At 32.8% G+C, this 19278-nt stretch overlaps 1 protein-coding gene across 7 annotated transcripts in view; it reads left to right on the forward strand.

Moving 5' to 3' along the window:
- The window catches only part of CSMD3 (CUB and Sushi multiple domains 3), a 580686-nt gene that overhangs the window by 245732 nt on the left and 315676 nt on the right, over positions 1–19278 (forward strand). For 4 of the 7 annotated variants that reach the window (XM_074556146.1, XM_014263981.3, XM_074556162.1 and 1 more), the window contains 4 exons: positions 640–717; positions 5297–5384; positions 15995–16119; positions 18378–18499. In XM_074556146.1, the coding sequence (XP_074412247.1) occupies positions 640–717; positions 5297–5384; positions 15995–16119; positions 18378–18499 (413 nt within the window). The remainder of the gene's footprint in view (positions 1–639; positions 718–5296; positions 5385–15994; positions 16120–18377; positions 18500–19278) is intronic. The other 3 variants (XM_074556154.1, XM_074556182.1, XM_014263993.3) reach the window with 1 other exon arrangement.

Below are 19278 nucleotides of genomic sequence, written 5' to 3' on the forward strand. Positions count from 1 at the left end.
AAGATATGTTGAGGCCACAAGGTTTGCCTGGATTAATTGTTTATACCATAAAGCCAGCCCACAAGAAGGACTTTGACAAAAACAAATGAGCTCTGGGCTTAATGGACAGGTGGGAGACAGCTATCTACCATATCACATTTTGCAAAAAACAATTTTCAAGCTAGAAGGAAGACCAGCTGCAGAACCAACGGCAGAATACTATATTGTATTTTATTTTCCACATTCAAATACCTTTTTTCTTCCTTTGTCTTTTTCTTTTCTCACCACAGAAGAAAAAGCTATTTTTGGAGCAAACATAATTTTAATTCTTTTAATTTTCCAAGTTCCATAAATGTGTGACAATGTTTTACGCAATGATGTGGTGCATAATAAGCACTTCTAGCCATTTATTTTTTTTTTTTTATTATTTATGCAGGAGAAAAAATATGTTGCAAGTACCATTTCTTTGTCAGGTATACAAACTGGTCTCAATTTTTTTTTTTTTGGTAAATTGTTTCACACCAAAGGTGCAAAATCTGAACTAGTGAGGTAGCCAGTACTCAAATTTGTATATACTTCCATGATGAAATTTGTCAAATGAAATATTTTAGATTGTATTGCCTGATACATGTTTTTGTTTTTGTTTTTGTTTTTAACTAGTGAAAAAGGCCATAGATTTTAAATCTAGAGGATTTAAATTGTTTCCAGGGAAAGACAACAGCAACAAGTTTTCTATCTGTGAGTGTACTCCTTTTTGTTACTTTTTTCTAGTGCAAGAGTGAAGTTTGTGGTGTGCTGTTTGTGTGTAGTTATTTATGTATTCTGATAATAGAACTGGTTTCTCCAGTCTGCATGGTGGATTTTTAAGTTTGGTTCTACACCAAATACAGCCTTTCTATAAATCTGGCATTGTATAAAGACATGTTATCTTGTCAATAATTTTGCAGTAAATTTACAGTATTTGAAAGGAAACAAATATTCAGCCTTCTAAGTGTCAGCTCTAAATTTAACTCTGAGTAAGAGATCCGTTTTTTTAAATTGAACATTAGAAGTAGCATCAAATGCTGTGCAAACTATAGCATATCCTCATTTACAAGTGCACAACCACATATAAGGTCACTAAGTTTGCACATATAAGGTCATTAAGTTTGACATTTTAACTGATTAACTAGGTGTAGCTTTAAAAATTCTGGAGGTGCTTGGTGCCTTCAATTTTAGTTACAGAAATTAGAAACTCAAAGTGCTTGACATCTCAGTGGACCAAGTCCTGATTAAATCACAAGGAGTCAGGCAACTTTCTAGCACAAATTAAACATGTGTGTCTCTAAATGTATTGAAAGGATGCTTTTGAAAAAGAATATGCCATTTTTATAGAGGCCTTTTTGGAATAGAACCACATTTTATATATTTAAAAGCAAATAAAAAGGACTAAATGTTTAGCATATGTTGGATTATACTACATTTCATTACTCTTCACAGGACTGAAAGGATTTGCTTTTGAAGCTCTCTAGGTTGGACATGATTGAATTAATTATTTGTTTAAGTATCTGTGATGAATTCAGTTTATAGAACTTAGCAGTGTTAGCATATGTTTTTATTTTCAGTGCTAGATTTTAAACTGCCAAGGTATTATTTTTTTAGACAAAGATTTCTCCAAGTACCATGACCCTTTAGCATTCACCAAGTCAGAAAAATAAAGAAAAACACACTTCTGTTAAATATTTGTAATGTCATGCATTGCCTTATTCAACTTCTCTGTAAACTGCATCACCTAAATAGTTCTGTCAGACATTTCTGGTTTATTTGAAAACTTTGTATCAAGATATTTAAAAACAAATATTCTTTTTATACCTTTTGGATGAGTGGAAAACAAACTGATTATGCAGAAGAAGTAACAGTAAGATAATTACAGTAGTGTTTATAAAGTACATCACTGAGGTCTCTGCCTAATGGCCCATCTGTGATTCTGTAGTTATAAATAATATTACAATAATAATACAATGGATGATAAAATATATTATTTTGCACTAATCATTACATTTTCTACTATATAAACTTTATTAGGAATTCCATATTTATAGTGAAATACCAGATACTCATGATATCCAAAGTTGATTGCTATGAAATTAGTGATGAAATTTATCAACATATTTTTGAAGGTCTTTAGATATTTTGTTTTCATATTCTATATGAAGCTGGAACTTCTTTATATTTTTTGCTATTGATTATGCAGAATAGATTACATATATGAGTCAATAATAAGTGAAGGTGAAAACCTGGGTGATTTGTACCATTAGTGACCATAATCTTGTCATAAATAGATAACTAATGTTTTATATTATAGTTTAGCAATGATTCTCTAGTCACTTTGGTAGCTTAGAATATTGAAGAAATAGTACTTTGTAAGAAGTTTATGTATTTGGCTGTTGACAAGATAATTTTCTCAGTGTGCCCTCATCTGGGTCTAGTGTGATTGTAGTACAATGACAGATAGGGTCCTTTGAGAAAAACAATAACCAACATTTAACTGTTAGTGAAAATAAGGATAAGTGAATATCTATTTTACATTATATCTCTTATTAGTAATGTCTTTAGAAATTTTTTTGTCTAGCATTGTCATCTGTATGTCCTTTCATCATTTTACACATTTTTTGGGTTTTATTTAATGTATCAATCGTATAACATTCAATTGTAATGCACAGGTGATTTTCACAGAGTAAAGCCAGAAGATATTTGATATAGTGATGCACTTTGAAACAAGTAGGCATCAGCTTCAGTTTAGAAGTGTTGACACTGACAAATGAATTAAGTGGTGGATCTAATTCAATCTGGATTTGAACTGTGGATTTCTTGATACCAGTTTCATGACCAGATCATGAATTAATACTTTTCCTAGATGCATTTAATTTACTACAGGAAACCCTTTAATTGCTTATTGTGCACAAGCATCTGGGGTGTAAAACAAAAGTATATAGACAGACATCTGTGGAATTACATAGGGCTGTAGACTGAAAAGCCAGGCATTGTGTCTATCAATACAAAAATCCTAAACTGTGAAATTACTTTTCATTAGGCACTTTACAGAAACCAGAATGGCTTCAAGATTGTGTAAATGTATTTTGGAATTGGGATCAAATTAGAAATTAATATCTACCTATAAAATATTTCTCTGTATTATAAGTGGATTATATGTCTTTATTTTTTTAATTTAATTATTTCATAGATTTTCTTTAACATAATCCTTTATATTTTTGTTTATGAGTACTGATAATTCCATATATTATCATTTCAAATTATATCCTGTAGAATGTTTCTAGGAATAAAACTTTATCCAGAAATTGTTGAAAACCAATAGGATTTTCAAGCTTCCATTTCTGGTAGAAATCAAAGTGTATAATAGTTCTTGTGTCTTGCAATCCAGCAGAATATTCTTTTTATATGAATATTTGCTCTGTGTATGGGGAAAAATTATGTACAAAAATAAAAGAATTATTTGAAATATTAAAACATGAACTATAATAAATAGAGATAATATTGTTCAAACACTATTTTTTACGGTAAAAATTTCTTCTGTATGCATTGATTTACAATGCATGGCCAAATGGCACTGTTATAATTTCTAGAATATTATCAGACATCAAGAATAATTTTTAAATTATAGTTTGAATATATATTTAATGTCAGAAAAGTTTGAATATGTTCTATTTATATGCAGGCTACTTTTGATGATTCTGAGTTTCTCACATCCCATAATGAAGCCTCCAATAGTTCAAAGAGAGTGTTAAATTCTAAATGCTTATGCAACAAGATGGCCTTGACTGCTTTCCATGCAGTCCATGGAGTGGTAGCTGTCAGATATATATATAGATATATTTCAACACTAGCATGAATTTGGGTTTCTCTATCTAATATGCTTTCATCACATGTACATCTATTGGGGGAGGAAAAGACTGAAATCTGAAACCAGGATGGAAGACTCCTCCTGCCCCAAAAGTCCCCTGAACACAGAAATGCAGAGATTGCCTTGCAGTGTTTTTAAAGCAACCTTTGACATGTTACAGGTGTCTTGGGACAGAGGAGAGGAAATTCTGTGGTTCCAGCTGACGAGCCCTGAGCTTGACAGGCTTTTTGAGCAGAGTGCTGTGTTGAGATGTTCTCTGCTTGAGCCTGTGCAACATTTGCCTTTGGCCTTTGTCTTCCTCAGGGGTACCAAACCAATTCTTCCCTTTCTGTGTGTGTAAGAAGACAAATTTCAAGGAAGAGAAACACCCAAGGATTCTGAATTATATTTCTCTTAATTAAAAGCTGAAAGTTAATGAACAGCCTTTAAAAGTATAGTTACAATCTACTTTTCTTTTTTTTTTTTTTTAAATCCAACAGTGTGGTTACCCTAATTATATGCAAACCTTTTATTTAAAGGGAAGTAAAATTCTGATAGTGCAAATCCATTGGGCTGGTTCACCAGTAATAAAGATTAATACAGGTTAAAATATTTCCCTGCTTAATACAAATTACTTGGCCTCATGTCAACTTTTTTTTTTTAATATTTTTCTGTCAAGCCATGAATTTATCAAATAATATCAGACTAGCATTCTTTGCTAATTTTCCGCTTTTGTGAACAGGTGGTTGAATATGCTGAGATATGATTGGATTGTTATATACAAATTTCTGGAAAAATACAGAGAATGGTTCACAGGAAGTTTCTGTCTGGAGATCCATTTTAGTTTATAGTAAGATAAATGTATGCAAATCAAACTGGCACTTTGAGTTTACCTTCAGATCACCATATTTTGGGTATATATCCATTTTCAATACTGATTAAGGACAATTCTCTCAGCAGGAGTTTACGCATTCAAGTTTTATTACAATTCAAGGAGAAAAGGTCAGCTCTTAGTGGAGATGACATTTATTAGCTTATGTTCAGAATAAAATCTTACAGCCCTAAACCTGATGAACATTCCTTTAATGTTAATGTTTCTAAAAAAATAATAAATACATTTCCATATGGATTCAATAATATTGCAAACAAAAAATAGCTGATTAATACATCTGATAAAAAAAAACTTGTGGATTTTTCTTTGGAAAATAACCCAGAAAATACATACTTTGTTAATTATAGGGAGAACAAACTTATGTATAGAGTTGATATGGGTGATCATATTCTGTAGATAATCTGTTTTAAAAGACTTAAAAGGAAAAGGATATACTTTCATATTTGTTAATTGCTTGCCTCTGTATTTTCTAAAAACTTTGTTTCTTTATCTATTTTTTGTTTATTTTATTTTGTTGTTGTTTGTTTTTGTTTCTTTTTTTCCAGTAAATGAGGGAGGTATTAAACAGGCGTCCAATTTGTGTCCAGATCCTGGAGAACCAGAAAATGGAAAGCGGATAGGCTCAGATTTTAGGTAAAATATAAGTTCTATTGTATAATTTCTATAACACTGAACTTGGAAAATGAATATGTTGAAAATGTATTTGTGTTGCTGATTACTTTTTCAAAACTGACCTTCTTAGTAAAAAGTGCACTATAATTCTGTATAAAATTATGTAATGCAATATAGCATATACCTAGTGTGCAAATAGATAAAATACCTGCCTAGGAGAGATCATATATCTCTGAAAATCTGAAAAAAATAGGATTGAAGGTAAGTTTAAGTTATTTTCTTATGTAAATACTGTGTAAGATTTATAAATATTGAGCATACATGTTTTACTAGAGGGTTTTGCAAAGGACAAAGTAAAACTGAATACAACACAAGAAAAACAATAAAATCTCAGAGAGAAATTTCAGATCTTACAGAAATATTCATTCAGTCTAATAGAGAAATTACAGTCCCTACAGTGTGTTTTCAGGAACCCAGAAATTCTAAATATGCAGATGTATTTCCTTAGTAGTCCTCACATTGACCTAGAACTCTTAATACAGACCATTTTTAAATTATTTTTTCTTCAATTCACAGCTATCTTTGAAATTCCTTATCTTGTAAGATAAAAAAGGCCTTCAGTATTCTTTCAAAATATTCTGTTGTTTTATCAGTTAACTTGACTCCAGTATCACCAGTGGTTGATGAGTAGAGACACACATAATGAATTTTTAAGAATGTTTTGGATTAATTTTAATTTCTTTTCTGAATTTCTGATTTTTTCCTTTTCAATTGTTGAACATTTATTTAAAAGGGTTAACATGCATACTATTTTACATTTGACATACAAAGACACTTCAGACGGTATAAAAAAACCCTATGTTCTTGTTTCACAGCATATGCTAATTTCACATTATGTTTACAAAACATGAAACACCTTAATGATGAAAGAAAAAAAGAAAGAAGTAGAAGGCTGATAATTTTAAAATTAATTGGTTTTAATACATTCAAGTTTGATTTCTATATATTTTGTATTGTGCATATCACATAGCACACTTCTAAGCATTTGAAGGAAACTCAGAGTAATCTGGATATACAAAGATTTTACAAAAATATGATTTTTCATTCTCTTACATAACTTCTTGTTCCTTTTTGTGTGTGTGTTTTGTCTTTTCTCCTTGTAATCAAGCAGAACACAGGACTGAAAACTGCATCCTAAGTAAATATGCTAGCTAGCAAACAGTTATTAAAATTTCTTAATTTTTCATGTCTCCCTATTTCTATAGTTTTGAGAAAAGCAAAAGCTCAATGTGCATCTGAGAAAGCTTTATAACTAATTTTATAAAAATGCAATTTCTTGTGTTGGTTTTCAAAATAAAAAAGCATATATTTTCAGAGAAATAAAAAAAAAAGTATTTAACTATAACACTTTCTAGAATCATTACTTTGGATGATATTTTGTGTTTTAACCTCAAAAACATGGCTTGAGAGCAGCAGCATTTGACAGACAACCTGCCAGTTCTTTTCTAGTGTTAGCTCTGCAAGTGATCATGAAAAGACCTACTTACAGAAATTATTCTAGTTAAACTTATGTGAGGGCAGTACCTCGAAAAAGATATGATGATGATCATGTCCTCATCTTTCTTTTTAGAGCAAAATGTTAGGATTTCAGTTAGCATTATTTTTAACTGCATACTGGGATGATGTATCAGGCTTTCCTATTTCAAATGCATTGATGAGAAAATGAAAGGAAAAGGCATTCAAATTACTGAACAATAGTATAAAAGATCTAAAGTACCAGCATCAATGTCTTTTCCAGTGTTTCTTTTCCCTAATTTCTCATTAATCTTGGTGACTTGGTAATTATCTTAGAAGTCCCCCAATAATCTTTCTTAATTTATACTTGTAAAAAACAGCACTGGTGCATATTAGTAAAACATGTGCATTTAACTTGGATTGAAAACTTCATACATTGATAAAGGTATTACAGGACACAAAATCAGACTAAAAATTTTCAGCAGATTTAATAAAATGCCTGTTAAAATTAACCTGGTCTCAATTCCTGACATTATGATAATTGTCGTTCAATTGCTTCATAGGCATCCAAAGTAAGAATGTTACAAATTATTGTTGTGTTACATTTACTTAAAAGCATCTAGTACCACGGAGAATAGTTTTCATTCTGGCCTATACCTGGCTAATAGATAAATAACACACTTTCACCTTTTCCTTCATGAAGTCACTGTCTCTGTAATGAAGGAAATAGCTTTAATTTAAGCATGACTCTTTTTTCCTTTCTGAAAAGAAAGTACAATTCCAATTACAATGCCTTCATTTGAAAACACAGTATTTTGAAGAAGAGTTTAGATCTATCTCTACTAAGATCAATCAAAATTTGATTTCTGTAAAATTAAATATATTTTAGAGAAGAGCATGCTCTTGTCACATCTCCTTAGTTTTCTTTAAATGTGACGGTGTAGGCTTGGAAGCATTGTATTTCAGTTTTACTTCTATTCTGATTATAAACACTACCTGCTCTCAGCACATTAATTTCCTCTTATATGGTTCTTACACAGATTTACAAAATCTCTAATGCAAGCTCTTAGACAAACTGGAGCATTCCATGACATTATTTGTGGCCTGTAATTCTGTGTTTAGCCTTCTGGATATTTTTTCTAACATTAAAATTCCCCATAGCTGTATTTTGGGGTATTAAAGGCATTGTTTCTGGTGCTAGATGCATATTTGAGCATACAAGGTTTTGCATGTTGAAATAAAGTCAAGAAGACTTACTTATAGCTGCCAGTTTTTCCTGTATTGAAAAAAACCATTCTACTTCAGAAAGAAAACTTCCCATCCATCCGTAGGAGTTTCTTAAAATTTCAGACACAATAGTGATTATTCAGCTTGAATTTACAATTTTACTTTACTTGTCAACCACTGAAATAAATCTTTTTAAATCTAATAATAAATCTTTCTCACATGTCCAGTTTTAGAATGAATGCCATTATGTAAAAATATAAGATGTAATCGATCAAATAGATAAAAGTTTTCACATGGTTTTGTTTCTATTTTTCATTATTTCTAGTGGAATAAACATATTCATATCCTGAATTATCCTTTAACAGGAGTTTTTTTATGAGGCATACATGTTCCTTCACACCATCTCAAAGTTCTATCTTCATGGCATGAATTAACGAGCCCATCTCTATCCCTCCACCTCTGTAGTGTGGTCCCACTAGGATTTAAAGATTTAAAGAATTCTGATCTAGCCTGTATCACAACAAAGCAGTAAATACTGTTGGACAAAAATGCTAGTATAGTCTTAAAAAATATACATTCTACTGACAGAAGGAAGAATATGAAGTTTTTGATAAGGACATAACAAGTCCATGTAAGTCACCAAAAGGTTGAATTACAATATAGTTAATGATTATATCATCTTTCATTTTATATAATAAATTGATTTGTAGTTCTTTTCTTTGGAAGAATGAAATTCAGCATTAATTGACTAGATTGACTAGAAGTTTCACATTTGTTTTTCCTTTAATCTTCTCTGAATCACCTATCCTTCACTGCAGATATGCAAGGTGAGCTTCTAGACTTGGAAACTTGAAGCCAAACATCCTAAAAATGAACCAAACTTGGTTTGCAGCTTGAGATATGAGGCTAGTTTATGGGGGATCTGTACACCTATCACTTTTTAACTGTAAAGTGGATCCTTTGTCAAGAACAAGTGTCTGACAGTAGAAGCTTTGCAAAAAAAGATTACACTTTTTTTTAAAGATGACTTACTAATGACTTCCATAGTGTCAGGAAATCCTCTGGAACTGAAATTTAGTCATCAGTTTAGTTTTCTTCACCACACAGTAAGGATTTTTCTTGGTCAGAAATTTGGAAGATTTAGATATTCTAACATTATATCATGGAATCCTAGCATTTTGCAGTAATATTTCCATGTACAAACTTATCTGTGAAAATGTTCCTATGGATGTTCTTGAGAGAGATGCTGTGACAGCTTAGGTCTCATACTGTGACTCAGAGACAACAGTAGGACCTATCTCTAGCTTGCACATAAAAAAAAAAAATATGGATCAGCAGTGTGTAGAAAGTTGCCAGGTTAAAAAAAAAAATCACTGTTCATAATCTTGAAAACTTACATGTCTTTACTTTCTTTTGCTGCAGACAGTAGAACAAATATATGTGTTGATCATTTCTTTATGCTAGGATTAAAATACATGCTATTGCTAAATTAAAAATTTGATAGAGATGGACTTTAAGAACTGATTAATTATTTCTGGCTGTACATTTTCTTCTGTGACTAAAAACAGTGTCCTCTCTCAAATTTGTTCAGTTGCAGGCATAAAATCATGAAGATGGTTTTGATTCCTTGCATAATTGATTATTTTTCAATAATAATTTTAAAAACTTATCAAATAATGGAGAAGAAGAACCCAAAATGAGGTAGTTTGCCACAGAAGTGCCAACTGTTACAATAATACTATTTAGTATAAACTTCACATGAAGTTCAAAATTTTAAACTTTCTCATCCTTTAGAGGTCCTATAGTTCATTTTGGATTCTTACTGCTTTTACTTTCTGCTGTTTAAAGATAAATCACAAATTTGAGGCAAATGACGAAAATTTTAAAAACAGATACGAACTTAAAATTTTGTCCAGATTTGTATACTAACTCCCTTATTTATATATATCCAAATATATATAAAAAAATATATCCAAAGTTTGGGGTTTTTATGAAAATGCAAACCTAATGGCAATCATCTTTTGTCTTATTAGAAGCAGGAATTTGCTGATAAAGTTACTGAGAGACACTCAGGTCAAGCATTCATTTTTTGAGTTATGAACTGCTGCAGCACATTATGTTATATAATGCAAAAGTTTTGCATTAATTCAGGACAAATTAAGCAGTTTAGGTGAGTCATAGAAATATTGATTGGAAGGTCCTTCAGAAGGCATCCAGTCTATCCTCCTGCCCAATGCAGGACTAGTCAGATCAGCTCTGGCTTTGTTTAGATAATCCTGAAAACTCTCAGGATTAAAGATTTCACAAGAGTTTGTGTATGCTGTTCCAGCTCTGATCTCCTTTATTAAAGGAAATTTCTTGCAAAGTAAAATCTGAATCTTCCAAATTGTCCCTTGTATATCTGGCCCATTTAGAAAAGTTTGGCTTCATTATCTTTGTAATGGATCCTGAAATTGTTATGGTCTGCTACTAGATAGTGCCTTAGCTTTTCCTTTGTCAGACTAATTAAACCTAGCTGCGTTAACTTTTTATTGTAGGTCATATGCTTTAAGCCTCTGATTAATCTCCAAATTCTTGAGTTTTTATCAATATCTCTCTTGATGTGGGAGACAAAACATTGGGCTTAATATTTCAGATACAGCTTCACCAACTGAGAAATTATTTCACTTGATCTGCTGCCACCACTTCTAGCATTGATAGGTATATAGTTTGTCTTATTCAGGATGAGAACATGTTCAATAGTGCAAAATATTGCACCTCTACTTGTTGAGTTTCATGAGGTTTCTGTTTGCCCAGTGCTGGACTTTGCCAGGCTTCTGGATTGAAGGTCTGATCTTCAGTGTGTCAGCTACTTTTCCCATGGATCCAAAAATTCTGTCTCCCCATCAAGACTGAGGATGAAAGTATCAGGCAGCATCAGACCTTATGTTGATTTCCTAATGCTCAGATTATTACTCTCCTCTAGCTGAATATGAAGAGATTGAATTCCTACTCTTTAAGAACAGCTGCCAAGCAGATTTTTCTTATATATCAATTATGTGTGTAGTTTGTCAGCTCTCAAAGCACACTGCTGTAAAAAATATTCTCAGAAATGTTGTTGTTGAGCACTAATATACTGAGCACTCCTACATCTACCACTGGGCTATGTAGCCAGTCATTTTGTCATAGAAGACAATCAAGTTGATCAAATATGACTCAACTTGGTAAATTTGTGTATGTGCTCTTGATTTCCAGTTCATGCTTTACTAGAGTACATGTTCTTTCCAGAGATCAGTGTAAGATTCCTAGCATCTCCTTGCCCTTTGTGAAAGGTCATGTAATGTTAGCCTTTCTATGATCAGTCAGAACATCTCATTACAGTTTTTCATAGATGATACCCACCTTGAACAGACTCAGGGAGATTTTTCAGCTGCCTTTGGTGAAAGATATCTGACTATCTGGCCTTGAATACAGCTGCTTCCTTTTTCCTGTTGTTTCTAAGTATTGGCTGTCCCTCTACTTCACAAATTACGTTATGATACCTAGGAGCACACCTGCTCTAGAAATTGATGAAGAAAAGGCATTTTGTGCTTCTGCCTTTTCCATATTGAATTTCAGCACCACAAGATTGCTTCATCCATTTACAAATGAACCCACATTGTATATGAACTTGGTTTTGTGACTAATATACCCAAAGAAGCATTTTTGCTTTACCAGTGTGCCTTACTAGTCTTAGCTTTAGCTAAGGTCTCATTCAAAAGTCTAATTTAGCTACCCAGAGACTACTAAATTAGTGGATCCAGTTCAGTAAGTTCATTAATCATAAATGACCAGAAGATGTGCTATAAATGATCCCTGTATTCTAAAGATTTTCTCTGAGCATTAACTTTTCATCACTTTCAGTGTTAGCATACTTAATTCAATTGTCATTGACAGCATCCACAAACAATTTTGTTTTAATGAATATATTCTGATTCTGAAATTTTATGAAATTTTGATTCTATCCTTGATTTTTTTTTTCTTTTTTTGATGATGTATATTAATATTGTATACCACAATGAACAGCTTCATAATTATATCATGCTTCAGTTTTCTCGAGATTTTCAAAGCAGAAATAGTCTACTTTTAGGGGACTTCATCTAGTAAGCAGTTTGGACCAAATGTAAGTCAGGACATCAAACTGTCCTTATTTTTTCATGCTCTTTTTGGTCATTTATTCCCACAATCTGTTTTTGGACTACTCTACCAGTTTTATCTAAAATAATACCTGCCCACAGTTCAGAGGTTCCCCTAAAACCAGCTTCCACAATCTGATTTTATCACTCCACAATATTTAGTTCTCTAACATACCAGAAGGCTGAGATCTGATCTCTCACAGTCCTCCTACAGTACCTCTGGATATGTAATAGATGTCATCAATTTTATGCTATCAAGGTGCTGTCTTTGTCCTATAACACAATCCTTCCATCTTCTGAGATCCTGTCAAAAAAAAGAAAAATAGAAAATAAAAACTTAAAACCCTACTGAAATTGTTGCTGTGTCACACATCACACAAACCCTCATCAAACTCTTGGCCTATCTTTTATTTCATTTTGTTTTAGAGCTAATGATTTTTTCCTGGTAATTTGCATGTCCTGTTTGAATCTTCATCATATTCACTTCATGGGCCTCATGCACCTGCCAATGGAGGGAAGTGACACTTTACCCTTTTGTACTCAAGTAATCAAACTGATTTTAGAGAAAGATGATTTTCTAACTGAATAACTCTAGCTCACATATTAAAGGTATTGGAAAATATTGTCATCAGAAACAAGAAGAATCTCTCCTTTGATCACTGTGTGGGTCATTCTCTTAAGAGTTGGACTCCATGATCCTTGTGGGTATCTTCCAACTCGGAATATTCTACGATTTTGTGATTCTCTGATACTAGAAAATTTGGAAAGAGTTGAAAGAATTTCCATTTTTAAGAGTGTATAGATAGATAATTGGCAGCAAAATATTAAAAAATGGTAATCTTGACTCTGCTTTTCAGTTCCTGAGAGACACATTTTCTTAATATTTTCTTGACAAGCTCTCTATTATTGTCTTTTTTTAGTTGATCTTCCATAGGAACTAATCTCCTGCTCTTCCATTTTCTTTCTTAGACTGGTACTTTATGATCTGGTTATCTAATTGCCCTTAGTAGGTCTCACTCACACAGCATATATGTCAAAGATTTTGTACATTATCCAGTCCCACTCTGAGTCCAGTCATATGCTTATGGTCATATACTATTAAATATCAGTTTAATACCAAACTAATTTGGACAAGTAAAGTGGACTTCATAAATTTGTACTTTTCTGGATGATAGAAATAATTATCATGCTTGTACAGTCTTCATAATTATTCAGACCTCTGGGATTTTTCCCTGTTACAGTTGTTTTTTTTAACCAAGAGTTTAATTTTATTTGTAAATGGTGTATTTTCTGCTCTTTAAATCAGTCTGTGGCTAGTTAAAGGAAATATATTATCATGTTATTTTTCTTCACGTGTTCCTTTTTCTTTTCCTGAAAATAAAGATCCTCATATTTTCTCAACATGACTTTCTGAAGCAGATGATTATGAAAATCTGATCTTGAGAAAGATATTCGTGTCTTCCCAATTGCTACCTCTTGAATTTTCCTAACCATATAGTCCCTGTAGCAGCCGTGCATAACTTTTTAAATTAGTTGTAGACAATCTTTGTGGTTCATAGTTTTGAACTATCCTCCAACTCTATGATCAGCCTGGTGGGTCCTTTTCCTCAGTCACCTATAAAAGCCTTTTATCCTTACATTGCAAGAGCCTTTACATTATATTTACTTTCTTTATTTCAGTTTTTCACTTCTATATCTCCTTTTTGGTAGATTCTGCAGCTATTCCTTATCCCATTCTTTCACAAACATTCTTAGTCAAACAGGAACTGTTTTGGAACAGTTTATAGAGCTGTTACCCACGGTCAAATCCTCCTTTTGTGAGATATCTGTTCAGGTGACTGTATCATCTTTCATGTCCTCATTTTCTTAGTATCTATGTACCTGTAAGGCCCAGGTACTTCCCAGATTTCATCAACTATTTTGTGCTAACACTGTTCTTTTTCAAATATCTAACATTTCTAACTCCCTTAAGTTAATTCTTTTTCTGATAAGTATCAATCTTCTTTAGCAGCTTTTTTCATCATAGATGCATTTGAATAGATTACCTGAAAAAAGTTATTCCCTGGATTGTGCTTTCAGCCTTTTTATTTTTCTCTCTGCCTTTGTGAATTGAAGAATTGCAACACTAAAATGGCCATCCATCCATCCATCCATCCATCCATCCATCCATCCATCTATCCATCCATCCAGGGTCAGATAACTACATAGCTTACAGTGTTATACAGGAAGGCTGCTATAACAAACTCTTGGGGAGTTACTGCACATTTAATCTTAAAATACCCAGAGAACTGCATTCAGAGTGTAGCCAAGATCTTGTAAGTCACATGTGTGTATAAAGCATTTTACACTTTGCAGCTGTGACAGACAAGCCTTTAAAAACAACAGGCTGAAATCATGAAGTGTGAGGTGCTGATATCAGAGAAAGGCCTGATGTACTGGCTATTTTCAGCTATAATCAGGATTTGAAACCATAATGATATTTAAAGGAAAAGACTTAAGAATATACATTTATATATTGATTTATTCAACGTTTCCGGACTGAACAGCTCTTTTCCCTCTTCCCACCTAGCCTCAATCTTCCTCTCAGAAAAACTTAACAAACAACAATAAAAAAAAAAAAAAAAACCAAAACTAACCAATAAAAACAAACAAAAATCCAACCCAACAAACAAACAACAAAACAAACAACCAAAACCATTTTTCGGGACTTCTTGTTTTGTCCTGAGCTGTTTTCAGCACCAGATGTCAGCTTCATATAAGAAAGTATAAAACCTTTTCAAGCCAGCATTATAACTTCATAAATTATCACAGCTAAACACCTCCAAATATGTTTTTAGAACTCTTTTATTTTCTTCCATTAATTTGAGAAACATATGCCAGTTAAATGAGCAAATCCTCACATTCTAGTAACTTTCATTTGTTGTAACTTATCTAGTAGATGTTACATTCAAAATCTTGTTAGTGGCAAGAGTACAGAGACCACTTCTATGAAGTTAAGACTTTATAGTCTTAACTTCAAACCTAATTACAATCTTAACCTAGTAAACAAAATATAAAACAATACTATAACTAGTATTCTCACAACAATACAAATTAATATAGTATACTTTTATTAATAATATACTACTTTTTAAATACAAGAAACATTATTAATATCTAGCCCTTTTTCTCTGGTATTATGCTCCACCTTCCAATGCCCTCCAGCTCAAAAGCACTAGATTTCCTCAAGAACAATCAGGAATGGAAGATATTCACAGCATATTATTTATATCGTGAGGTCTTCACTGGGAGAAATAAAATGTTTATAATAGGAATTTCTGTTTCAGTCTTGCAGTTGACCTTTTGCCTTTTTTTCTAGATGATTCCCTTATATCGCTTTTCCATTCTTTCCTAGCTTCAATTAACATAAATAACTACTTTTAGTTACACAATGTCTAGATTTGTCAAATTTTTACTGTATGGAGGTCTGAAGTTAGGTCAGAAAATAGTCACCTGATTTCCAAATGACTGTTAAAAGAGACAAACCAGCTCCAGCCAAAGTAGACCCAGGGAGGGCTGAACAGGTGCACTATCAGGCTAGTACATAGCCTTCAGCATTTTACTATTGAGAGCAGAAATTTCTGGATTACACATTAGTATTGTTTGTCAAGACCATCATATCTAAAGGAATAGGAACAATGGACTGCTATCTGTTTGTTAAAAAATGCTTATTTTTATGTCATTGTTTGATTTTAGCTTGGGAGCAACAGTACAGTTCTCCTGTGATGAAGATTATGTGCTACAAGGTTCCAAAAGTATCACCTGTCAGAGGATAGCTGAAGTTTTTGCTGCATGGAGTGATCATAGGCCTGTGTGTAAAGGTAAACAGAAATTCTTACCCTCACAGAGATTATTCCATTTGGCATCCATCCATTGTTTTATGGCAAATCCTATTAAACTTTTTGTAAGTTCCTGAAATTTTAATCCTAGTGTCCTCAATTTCTTAATAAAAAAAATATTCTCCTATGCTGTTTTGTTTAACATGAACTTTGTATTTCAGCATGCTTGCTTCAGTAGGCGACTTACATTATAAATTTTGCTTCATAAGGAGCTGACACAAACCTATCACACCCTAATTATTAGAACTTATCAAGATGGATATCAAAATTGCAGTGATTTAATATAAAACCAGTAATTCATGAAGCTTCCTCATTACACATTTTATAAGCAGATAAGAAATTATTGAGTTTATAATAGGTAAGTAGTGGAGTAACAAGTCTACACCTGGTTTTGACCCCAAGCAAATGGATAAAGGGCAAAAAATTCAGTGAAAGAAGAAAAGCACAAAATAATTTTGCTGAAAATATTTGATGACCTAATACAGCAGCAAGTGGTATGATGAATACCTGAATCATGGAATGAAAGTATTAGTGTGTAGTTACAGATCAGATATTAATATATAATTAAAATATTAATGCACGCAAATACACAGAAATCATCCTAATCACAACAGGGTTTTCTTTTCTGGATTTCAAAATTAAAGTACTGGAAACAAGTGTCTGTTAGGAATATTTAAAATCAGTACAAATAATAGACATTGTGTGTCAAAGACATAAAATTCATTCCACCATAGAACAACATGGTTCCTTTGAGACCTTCACTATGAGGCTACACCAAGAAAAGGCAGCAGAGCTCATAATTCTTCTGCAGCACACAGGCAAAGGAGCTGTGCTTTACATCCCAACTCTGCCCCAAAGGATGGACTCACATGTTCAGATGGAGCAGCAAATTTTCTAGAACACTCACTGTTTTTCCTAACTTACTTCCCACATACAAGCTGCAAGAAGTCATACAATTTCTTATTAAATATATAGACAAAAATGCTTGGCATTAGTGTTACTGGTGACCCTAATGTCTTCAGCAACTGATCCTAAATGAGGAGCCTCCCTCTCACCTCTCTACCCTCTACTTCTTGCCAAGCAGCTGGTGTGACTTTGAACACACTCATCACCAGAGTACTGCTTCTCTGAGGGTGGTGCAAATGTGACACTCTTTCTAGAGAGTAATGTGAGTGAAGGAACAAGCCTTCATCCAGCAGCAGCTGCATCCTGTGCTCAGTATTGATCAAATACATATGCCATGGGAAAGTGCAATGCAACTCTCGGATTATTTCACATATCTAAGTGTCAATTTGTTTTATTCAATTATGCAAGACAGTCTGTCAGAATACAGTGGAAGAAATAGTTCTTTAGCTTTTGCAGTTTATGTGGTGTCATAATAATCACTGGAGAAATAGGATAGGCTCATGTTTAGTTGAGGTTGCTTGTCAGTTTTACATCTTCATACAGGAAAAGTTAACCAGTAGGGCATTCAGCAAAGATCTGAATATCAAGGAAAGAACAATAAAAGTGTTACTGACTTCCACAGACTAGGAATTTAGTGCCTTGAAAGTGTCACTTGAAAGCACAAAGGACATAGTTTATATCCTTTGTATTATTCATGACAGACATGCAAGCTATGTAAATAAGATTTTTTTTTTTACTGACATGCTATTGTAAATAACCATACAGACATTGAATTGAACTATTTGAAAATAAATACCCATTGTAATCTTTAAAAAAAGATAACACTGTTTTGTGTTAGTCTAACTTTTACAAGATTCATTTGAATTTTTCAGTGCTTTGGCTGTTGATTCAATGGGTTGTACAGGGGTTATAGAAGAAAAAAATGCTGACATGCCATACACCAACACATATGCACAAAAAACCCACCCATGCACAGTGATAAAGGTTTCTACTATTTAAATTTGTCTTTCAAGACATAGTGGAGGTGGAATAAGTTAGTCTTTGAAGAATTTTGAAAATAAATAGGGAAGATTCTGTTACTGTATTTACTGTATTTCCTCAAAATATTTTCAACATTTTTTAAGATTGTAAGTTTAGACACAAGAAATTTTTTTTTTTTGGTCAGAATAATTAAACGGGAATGTTCTGTTCTATTCTCTTGTAAGAGGTGATTCTGGTTTTGTTCAGTGGTATTTTAATTCTTCATACCTTGATTAGAGTAAGTTAGAGATCAGTTTATGAACCTGCTACATGTGTTTTCTATGTGAATTAAGAGGTGAACTTTCTTTTTGCAGTCAAAACTTGTGGATCCAATCTTCAGGGGCCTGGAGGCACTTTCACATCACCCAATTTTCCATTTCAATATGACAGCAATGCTCAATGTGTGTGGGTCATCACAGCTATCAATACCAATAAGGTAAGTTTAATATTCTGGCTTTTCTTGAAAAAAAACCCCAAAACAAACAAATCCCTCCCTCCACCTCCACCCCCCAACCCTAAACCAACCAAACAAAAGCACACATAGACCATAACACTTTTCACTAATACGATTTATCTCTACAGTCCAGGTTTTGTACTAGGTGCATTTCAGATATTTTTAAGAAATGTCTGACACCAGATGAGTATGGACAGATGTTCAAATCTCTTGTTTCTCCTAAGACAGTTTTAGTTTTTGTATGCCAAGTAGATACTCTCATGCTTTTTATGTCATTCTCTAACTTAATTCCCAGAAGCAACTATCCAATGGTCTGAGGCAATTTCATGGGCCCACTAGTATTGTGTTATAAGTGGAAGAGCTACTTTGTGTATGTTTATATAATGTTTGGCCTTTGACTGTGTGAGAAATCCCTGAAGTCTTGAATTCACTTTCCCTTCGTGAGGAACTGTTTTGAAGATGTTTATTCTATTGTCTGAACCATTGTATCAAAATCCTATGTACTTCATACCTACACTTTAAAGCAAAAGTACTGAGAGTTCTGATAATGTCAAATGAGTCAAAGTGGAGCAATTAAGCTAAGTTATGACACCAGTTGTCTTCAATCTCAAGAACTAAACACCTGGAAGCAATGGCTATATTCTATTTGCGGGTGTATCATTTTGCGTGAACTGAGTGTAATGGACTTGTTTAGACGTAATAAAACATAAATTAGCTGTGCAGCTCAGGAATGTTTTATGAAAGACTATCATCATCTGTGT

The sequence above is a fragment of the Zonotrichia albicollis genome, chromosome 1, assembly GCF_047830755.1.
Source record: "Zonotrichia albicollis isolate bZonAlb1 chromosome 1, bZonAlb1.hap1, whole genome shotgun sequence".
NCBI lineage: Eukaryota > Metazoa > Chordata > Aves > Passeriformes > Passerellidae > Zonotrichia > Zonotrichia albicollis.